General features: G+C 42.1%; 1 protein-coding gene across 2 annotated transcripts; it reads left to right on the top strand.

Annotated features, from left to right (window-relative positions):
- Nucleotides 1-123: 123 nt before the first annotated feature.
- Nucleotides 124-9126, top strand: zdhhc11 (zDHHC palmitoyltransferase 11). Of its 2 annotated transcripts, none has more exons than XM_077012501.1 (11): nt 124-536; nt 1855-2076; nt 2734-2912; nt 3211-3312; nt 4039-4163; nt 5357-5512; nt 6118-6227; nt 6440-6498; nt 6777-6840; nt 6999-7077; nt 7326-9126. In XM_077012501.1, the coding sequence occupies exons 1-11, from the start codon at nt 528-530 to the stop codon at nt 7505-7507; spliced, it is 1287 nt and encodes a 428-aa protein (XP_076868616.1). In that variant the 5' UTR covers nt 124-527; the 3' UTR covers nt 7508-9126. The 2 variants fall into 2 exon arrangements, with proteins under 2 accessions (XP_076868616.1, XP_076868615.1); XM_077012500.1 differs by having other exon boundaries at nt 6437-6498.
- Nucleotides 9127-9359: the final 233 nt, after the last annotated feature.

The raw sequence follows: 9359 nt of genomic DNA, 5'->3' as shown, positions 1-9359 counted from the left end.
AAGGTTATATTTACAAAGTGGACGCTCTCACCCTGAGACACTTACAGAAGTGCTTTGTTGTCCACGGGGGCTGAGCGAAGTGCATCACTTCCTGAAATAATGTTTTATATTTTAAAACGTGTGTGTTTGTTTGAGGGCTCAACCCGCTGCGATGTTTGCAGTGTGTACATGAGCCGAGGTGCTCTAGGACCGTGGAAACGCTTCACCCAAACCCGCTTCTGCCGGAGCGAAGCTGTCCAGATATCAACGCTTCATCTGCGACGACTTGGCGAGTGTGGTCAGGACTTTCTAACGCAAGGGGGATACGTGGTCATTTAAATGTGCGCCTGGCGAACCGTTTTCACCCATGCAGCTAATTAGGAGACTCGAGGTGTTCACCTGCAAACAAATTAAGCTGCTGGTGTCGCTCGTTTTCATCCCGAGTCATCGTGGCCCTCTTCACTTGGGAAGAAGTTTACCAGAGACTAGATCAGCTGTCTGAAAACAGATGTGGTTATATAAGACTCTTCTGAAAACGATATCCTAAGATGACTAATGTAAGTATGTTTATCACTACTTGTCATCTTTGCTTGCATAGCGTTTGTGTGTGTTTTAAATGTCAATTATACTTCAGGTATCTTAGCTAACCAGGTGTCTTTTTGCCTTATCGACGGCAGTAATACAGGCAAGATAAGAAAAAGTATAGTCACAAGCGCTTCTGTATTTATTTTATTCTAAAACTACAAGTAGCGTCTTCGTATTAAGAGTAGCTAAACATGAAATAGCCAGCCGACAGCCTGGCTGGCTAACTTAGTCTAGCTAACTTAGTCTAGCTAACTTACTTAACTTGGTTAACGTTGCCATTATGTTGGAGGACGCGCTGTGCAGTGTTGCTAAGATACGGCGCGTGCTCGCTTTAATTGCAGGGCAGGCGCTGCAGCGCCACAGTGACTTACATGGCCTGGGATTTGAGATTATATTTGCTAGGCAACTCCGATACCTCTCTCGTTTTCCACAGGAGTTGGTCGGAATACTCCTCCCGACAACAAAATTGGGTTTTAAAAGCATTTGCTTTAACATCCAACATATGCACCGTGTTGAGAGTTGAACAGCTGTTGAGATTTCCACCCGCAGAGGGCGGAATCTGGAACAGAATTCACTGTAGAAAGGCCGCGTTTCTAAAGCGGTAGCACTTTCAAAAAGTACAAAAAATCACATAATTGTACTTTTCAAAGGTAAAACGCCTGTCCCCTCTAAAATGCAGCCTTGACGTGGGTGCCTAGATCCTTATAATGTATGTCTCTGTGGAGCAAAGTGTTTCTATTCCTGAGAATAGAAACACAATTCCACAATGCTCAGAACAATTTTTTTTCTGGTAAACTGAACTGGGGATACATAATTTACTTTCATTTGGCCTGCAGTATAAACAACCAACGCTCTCTCAGGACATGGGTCCTCAGTACAGATATCACTTCCCTATCTAGCTAATTTCCCTGGCAAATGGGATTCCAACCCCATTCTATTGTGTAGAGATGAAGACTGTACTTCTATGAGTAGAGACATTGTGTGCTAGAAAGTGTTGAGTTTCAGAGTTCTTCCAGTTCATTAGTCCTCACAGCCACCCACCTCATCACTGCACGTTAATCAGGCGTAAGAGAGAGGTTAAATCTCGTTTTAAAATGGGTTTCCAGTTACTGCGTTCCGTAATCTAACAAATCTTGTTCAACTCAACAGCTTATTCCCAAGTGTTCCATAAGCTAAATTAGCTGTATTCCCATAAGGAAAACACCGAACACTGCAGTTTGTAGAGACTCCAGGGGTGGTTTTGGGAGTCACTGCTTTATTAGACGGGTCAAACTGCCCTCTCTGTTGTAGATGAGTTGCTTCGAGCGCCATCTGAGACGCACGGCCCCGGCACGGGGGGGCAGCCAGAATGAACTGGTCACTGCACCCATGCACTCCAGGGTGAACGGCTGGTCCCGCCCCCTCCACGTTCTGCAGCCACTCGCATGGCTCATGTTCGCCTTCATGGCCATCGTTGGCTTTGGTGTCTACATCCCTCTCCTGCCTCCTCCGTGGAACTACCTGTCATATGGGGTACCCTACACAAATGCTCTTCTCATGCTATAATTCCATCGGTCTGAGCACCTGACTGTGGTTCCAGAGGGTCCTGGGTTCTATCCCCGGCTATGTGCACATCATTTTATCCTTAAAACGGCTCCAGCAGAAGGACTTTACAAGCCGCTGTACACAAAAGCATCACCTGAATAGCAAAATATAAAAAACAAATAGAAGTAGTCATGGTCTCCTTTGGGAAAGCAGTTCCAGTTTATGTATACCATTACAAATGTATACAGGTTCCATTACATGCATAATATTATAAAGAGCTACAGCTGTTGCTCTGCTACTGCTCCAGTTATTCACAAAGTAGGGTCTCTCAGGCCAGAGGATGGAGATGTTTACCTGCACTGGTAGCTTCCCTGTGTTCAATAGGAAAGACACAAAGCGCTGATTTAGTCACACTGAACCTCACTCCTCAAACAGTGAAACTTCTTTCTGTGAGACAGAAGCAGTATGCTTCTCTGTCCAGTGACCAAGTGCTTCTTAAATTTGGCCCAGGGCCCTGTACGACGGTGCTGGAATCGTACAAAACATTCTTTCAGTTTTCAAATTTTGTGGCTTGCTTTTACTCGGTCAGTTAAAGATTTGTGCTGTACTGTGTCTGCAAATGCATGTACCTGATGTTGTGCCTAGGTGATTGGTACGACGTTTGTCTTGCACTTGGTAACCCACTTGGCAGCGGTGACTGTAGACCCAGCTGACTTCAGCGTCCGTGTGAGGAAGGACTACTCCAGCCCCATGCCCGTCTTTGACCAGAAGAAGCATCCACACGTCATACACAATCAACACTGCTACTTGTGTGAGGTGGATGTGTATGTACAGTGTTATTCCAGTCATTCTTATTTATTTTCATTTAACATCAAGTGGTGATTATACAAGAGAGTGCCGTATAATTATAATGGATTCAGTTCACTAACACATTTTCTCCACAGCTGATAATTTAAGTTTTCTAACTCTACTTTTAACAGGACTGGTGCTCTCCATACTGGTGATCTCGGTATGGGAGTAGTGTGTACCCTCCATTGCTTTTTGTTTCCAGATAAACGGTTGCTATAACAACAAAAGCCCAACATCTGTTTGCATAAAGTTTTTTACTGCTTCTCTCTGTAGGGGGCCTAAAGTTAAACACTGTAGTAGTTGCAATAAGTGCATTGCAGACTTTGACCACCACTGCAAATGGCTCAACAACTGTGTTGGAGGAAGGAACTATCGGTAAGAAGTTTAAGGGGAAAGCGAAAACACGGGGCCAAATTCATAAAACTTAATGTCAGACTTAATGTGAGGTAAACAGCAAATAGCACATGTTAACATGTTTGGATTGTCGGTGTATTATACCGTTTGCGTGATGCATGGTGCTACTCACTGACCTATAATAAAGAACAGATCGGTTTGGAACACCATTTTGTCTTCATTTACATATGACTTGGCAACTCGTAGTAAGACACCGTTCTGTACAATATAGAACTTGTATACAATCAAATGTCTCGACAAGAAACTAGTATGGACTGCAAACTCTCTTCACTGAGAATGTTCACACATGCAAGTCCTCAACAAAATTCGAATTAGTGCTTAGAAGTCATCCACTCAGTGAAACCATGCAGTTCTCTTATTGGTGAATGTTACAATTGTTACAGTATAATGTAACAGACAGTTTCAGTGTAGCACTTGTGGTGGTCTGTCTTTTGGCCTGGGTCTTTAAGATCAGTGGATGAGTTTACATGTTGATTTTGATTGGTTTTCACCTAGGGCACAGGTGACATTAGCGTAGCAGTAATTATCGCTGTTTTTTTTTTTTTTTTTTGTCTCTCACCATGGTTTTATAAATCTGGCCCACAGTCACTTTGATCATGCCATGTGAGCATTTTGAAACTGTGTATGGTTTTTATGGTTTAAAATACACGTCACCATCCCTGAGAATTGTGTGTTCTCTTGTGCCAGGCTCTTTTTTGTCACCGTTCTCTCTGCGGTTTTTGGAGTCTTCCTCCTTGTTCTCATCATTTTGTTCATCTTCATTGAACACCTTGTGAACCCTGCAGTTCTGCGCACAGCAGAAGCTTTTCAGGGTGAGTGTGTCCCCAGTCCCCTTGGTACTCTGTGTTTAATCCTGCTTCAGTTTGTTCCATGACCACACAGACTTTATTACAAAATTATGTGACACTCAAAAGTGCGGGATCTTTCAATAAGAAAACGACTCGCATTGTCACACTCGCATCACAAGGCATAAAACATAGTATTTACATACATTAATGTATTTACTACTGCTATTGTGAATTTGTTTGTGAGCACTAAGTGAGTTCACTGTAAGGAAACTACTGTCACAAGCCCTCATCTGCTTGCTACTGTCCATTGTGAGGAGAGGAGAGTTGCTCAGGATGAGGTCTTAGGGCTTGGGGATTCTGTAGTGACTGGGCTCCTGCACCCACAGGGAAGAAATCACAGAACCTTATTTAGCAGAGTTGTCATTTGTGAGCCAGGGTGGTCCTTTTTTCCTTTTAAACAAACGTTCAATTTACCCAGTTTTTAAATGCTGATGCTGTCTTTTTCAGGTTTGCATGTAGGACTTTTAGCATTATTGGGTAATGATGCTTTTAATTAATAAATGGTACAAAAAGGCCAAATGCCTTAAAAGGTATGCATCACACTGCTTTAGCTAAAGCCCTGTTTACACTTGGCATTAACATGCCTCCTGGGTGATCGGATCATAAGTGCCCAGCACTAAGTACAAGTGTGAATGAGGTACTATGCATCTCAGAGACACATTCTAATCCAATCACTCGGACCTCTTCTGGAGGTGATCTGGGACATGTCAGACCATATTACATCTGTAGCATAACCTGAAATGTATCCTGATGCATCCTCAACAGCAGTAAAGTACGCCCATATATGGCCCATAACAAGTCTTTGTCCTATAGCAGTAAAAGGCACAATAATTGTGATAATTTGAAATTTGCTTTGTATGTAGTTATACAAATCAGCCTAATGGATAAAATCAGTAGTCATGGCTGGTGGATCAGTGAAATTAAATGTCATTTATGTTTGACTGAGGACGTAAAGTTGGTCAAAGTCTTTTCTGGATGTGAGGAAGGATTTAAAGGACTGTAAACGAGTGCAGTACAAGTGTAGTAAATGTGTGCTGCACTTCAGGGGAGATGATGTAAGAAATACTACAACACGTGATCAATGTGTCACATTTCTGTCTCCTTAGCCATCACCTCTTTTAATATATCCGTGCTCGTTCTTCAATCTCCCTGTACAGCGTTGAACGGCAATGGGACATGGCTCGCCTTCCTGCCCCTGGCACCAGTGGAGACCAGTTCAGCCAGTCTACTGGTATTGGCTTTCTTCACCATTACTGTTGCTCTGGTCTGCCTCTTCCTCCTGTGCCACCTGCTGGTCTTCCACATATACCTCTGTGAGTTTACACGTCCACATACGTTTTCACAGCTATGTTTGTGTTCTACAACCTCACAGAAACATTTACGAATTGTTAAACTTCAGAAAGACTTGAAGTTTAAAAACAGGGCTTATATTGGGTCGTGTAGCTATTATAAACTTATACTGACCAGCTGCAAAATCTGTTCAGCAATACATTTTGCTTATATTCCAGAATAAGTATTAAAGACACTGGAGTAACCATCAGCTGATCATTTGAGCACACTGGGATCAGCCTCTTTAGTCATAGCCAGGTCTTAAACCACTGGGCTAACATTCTTCCCTCACCCACTATAACTATGCTAGCAGTTACAGTACATCTCGTACTATATACACCATCAAGCATATTGGTATTCAAAATATCTTGGGAGCCGACATTACCGCTAGTGATTGGTTGATTAAATACTATTTTGATATAATCTAGCAACAGCTAAATCTTATTCCCAACATTGGCCAAAGGTTTTTTTTTTATTATTATTCGTGCACTGTAGAGTGCAGATCAACTTTGAAATACAGCTGTACTACAAGGTAGCAGGTAGATTGGCTTTACATACAGTATTAATTCTCCTGTGTTCCTTTCTGCAGTATTAAAAGGATTGAGCACATATGAGTACATTGTGATGCAGCGTCAGCGACAGAGCTCCAGGGAGCAGAAAGCAGAAGGACCTGCGCCGTCCTCCGCTGCTGTACCTCAGGTAATCTGCTATAGCTTCTCCTGAGTCCTTTCCAATGTGGCCCTTGAACCTTAGGCTGTACTTAAGTGAAGGAAAAAATATACAGTTGAATTGAATTGAAATGATTTTTTGCAGGTTTTGGTTTGTGATGCTATAGTTTTTATAAGATTAAGTACAGGGCCTCTGTTCTTTGATTAAAGTCATAATGATACCGTTTACTCCTCTGCTAGCAGAGTCTTGGTCCTTTGGACATGTCTATAGACTGTGATGCTCCACTGTCAACCAGATCAAGGTACATTTTGGAGAATATATGGGGGAAATGTAGAGCCTCTTCTTTTTGTTTTAGCTGATAGTATGGGGGGGGGGGGGGGGGGGTTAGGATGTATACTTCTTTAAAAAAATACAATTGTTGCGCTTATTTTGCTTCTTAAAGTTAAATAATGCTGGTAAGGATGTTTCAAATGATCATTTATTAATTAATAAATGAATTAATTTATTCATTCATAAATTCATTTATTCATTAATAAATGAGTTTGGTTATTCCAAATGACTTTCTATCCCTCTTCATAGTGTCTTCAAATACCAAGACAGAGGACAGATGTCCAGTCATCTGTCAGGGCCCATATGTTCAGAGGTCATTCAGCATTAACAATAACACTAATACTTATCGTTTATCCTTCACATTAACCAATTATGGTATTGAACGTTTATCCTTCACATTAACCAATTATAGTATTGAACCAAAGTCTGGGTGTTCCTTTTTCTTTTGGTGTCTGGTGTCGCTCTATATAGATGGAACATTTTCCTCAAACAAGTGATGGAGAGAATCACGCCAACTATGGTTCAAAAGCACTGCCGCAAATAGGACCAGGTAGGACACCATGCCATATTCGTAGCTTATAAATAATTGTTGAAGTATCAACTCCCCAAGATTGTTGGAAGGTAAAGAATTACGGAAAGGTCCAGGATTTGTAGCAGTGTTGTCACACTAAAGGACACATTCTACTTTTGGGTTAGATTGGGTTTTAGTTTAGATACTCCAGTAATAGTCTGACCTGAGTGAGGTTTCTCCACGGCAACACTCAAACCCCTGCTGTATGTCTCTGTTGATATGTGCAGGTGAGGCTGTGGTCGTTCCTCCGGTGGGTTGGGGCCTGAGTCTGAGCCCGGTGCAGGGCAGCCAGCAAGGAGGCGCTGCCAGGCACAGCCAGACGGAGGGAGAGGGAGTTCCTGTGGTCCAGAGTCCTTTAGGCACCTCCATCATGGATGCCGCCACTGTCCACCAGCAGCTCATCCACTGAGGCGAGACGTCTGCAGCATTCGAGTGCAGGGTCCTGCTCCAGAGTGAACGGACCCGGCTCACCGAGTTCTTCATGAGTGCTTGGTTCTCACAGCCAATAGATGAAGAATGAGACTGAACTGTGCAGAAGACTCAATCTCCAGAAGGGTTGGAGTCCTCATGTCTTAATAAATGGTGCCATGGCTCAGTAGGCCTTAATACTCTAGTACAGCCTGAATAACGGCAACCTTTTTTGTTTTGGTTTTCCCACTCCAGACTGCAAGGAAGCCATTGGTCATCAGCCAAGGTCAGGGGAAAACTGCATAAGCAGTACAGAAAAACATAAAACCGCTTAACACTGAGAGACCTCTATGGAGCTGGATCTAACTCAAGTTAACACCTTAGGAACACAGTAGTGTCCATATATGACTTTATATGTGCATAAATACGTTAGACAAAGAGGGTTTTTTCCCTTGAAGAAATCGAACAACCTCGTGAACCGGTTTGCTTTAACACTACACCCGCCCTTATTTTTAATATAAGGGTTTTAAATAAGCGAGAACATTATTCGTCAGCCCACTACATCGGATGTTTGTAACCATAATAGCATAAACTTCTGAACCATTATCGCCGTGGTTGTTCAAGTTCAATATTTGGAGGGCCTTGCCAATTTCTCGTTCTGAAACGTGCCGAAATGAGTCACTTGGCTAGCTGCCCAACAATGTTCCCGAACTTGTTCAACAGTTTACCACAGAACAAGACCTGGTTTCGCTTTGCAAATGTGAAACTATATCAACACTCAAAAGTTGTCGACGCCTTCAAACGACCAAATTCCAGGAACTCGCTTGTACTATGTGTATTTGCGAATAGCTTTATAAACCCACTTTTAAGTATCCGCAAATAACGAAGGAAAAAAACATTCATCGCATTTAAGAAAAGTATTAAGGGACCTATCAAAGTAACGAGAGCTTGTAAAGAAATTACAGAACACTACTTAAATTCAGTTATTTTATAAGCTGAAATAACCGTAAGCTCCGTTCATTTAACACGCAGTTAAAGTGATACCAAATCCAGCCTCTAGGGGTTGATCTTCACTTCACTGTAATCACATCGACTCGTATATGCTGTTGGGCCGTCATCATATTTGACCTCAAAACCTCCGCACCATGTCGTGGCGTTAATACGTGGCCCAAAAACTTCTTACAATGGAGAAGGAATCGCCCCATCCAACACTAACATTAAAGCTCTCTGTGGGGCACATTTCCTCTCCTATATCACCCCCCTGCACTCCTTTCTCGTACTCTCATCAATACTGTTGACTTGTTTTCATTACCACAGAATGTCTTTTCATTTTACGTTTTATTTAAACTCGGTCTATGCCCCTATTCGTAATCACCTATACAGTGACTGGTTTAGATGCACAAAATGAGCCGCACTACTGATCTGCTAACGAGTTTTATAGCTATCCACAAGCCGCGGTCATTTTGAACATTTTGAACATGAACATTTTAATTACTTGTATTCAGGAATTGATTGCATATTTTACTTTTCTTTTTTTTAAAGAACAGATTAAATTTGTTTATAGCATTATTGCAGATTATATTTGATAATGCATACCAAATAAATTATATTTTAAAAATCCATACTCTCAGACTGTAATGTTTCTTTCTGTCTCCCAAATGCATCTTGCAAAACTCTTGCATGACCAGGTACATGTGTTAGCGGGTGTTTATAACCGGATATCATGTGTTAGCGGGTGTTTATAATGTCTTGATTTACAACAGTGTCGCCACATTCCTCTCGGACATGTGACCACAGCACTATGTAATCTCCCCAAAACTCATCAGGGTGGCTGCAAGTCTCAAAACACTCAA

The sequence above is a fragment of the Brachyhypopomus gauderio genome, chromosome 7 (genome assembly GCF_052324685.1).
Source record: "Brachyhypopomus gauderio isolate BG-103 chromosome 7, BGAUD_0.2, whole genome shotgun sequence".
NCBI classification, from domain to species: domain Eukaryota; kingdom Metazoa; phylum Chordata; class Actinopteri; order Gymnotiformes; family Hypopomidae; genus Brachyhypopomus; species Brachyhypopomus gauderio.
Note: the sequence above shows the minus strand (reverse complement) of the source record. Positions and strands in the feature narration are given on the sequence as shown.

What these genes read in the sequence shown, in the direction of transcription:
- zdhhc11 (XM_077012500.1), top strand. An exon ending in CACAGCAGAAGCTTTTCAGG is followed by an intron (nt 4,164 to 5,356) that starts GTGAGTGTGTCC and finishes CTCCCTGTACAG; the next exon opens with CGTTGAACGGCAATGGGACA. An exon ending in CCACTGTCAACCAGATCAAG is followed by an intron (nt 6,499 to 6,776) that starts GTACATTTTGGA and finishes CCCTCTTCATAG; the next exon opens with TGTCTTCAAATACCAAGACA.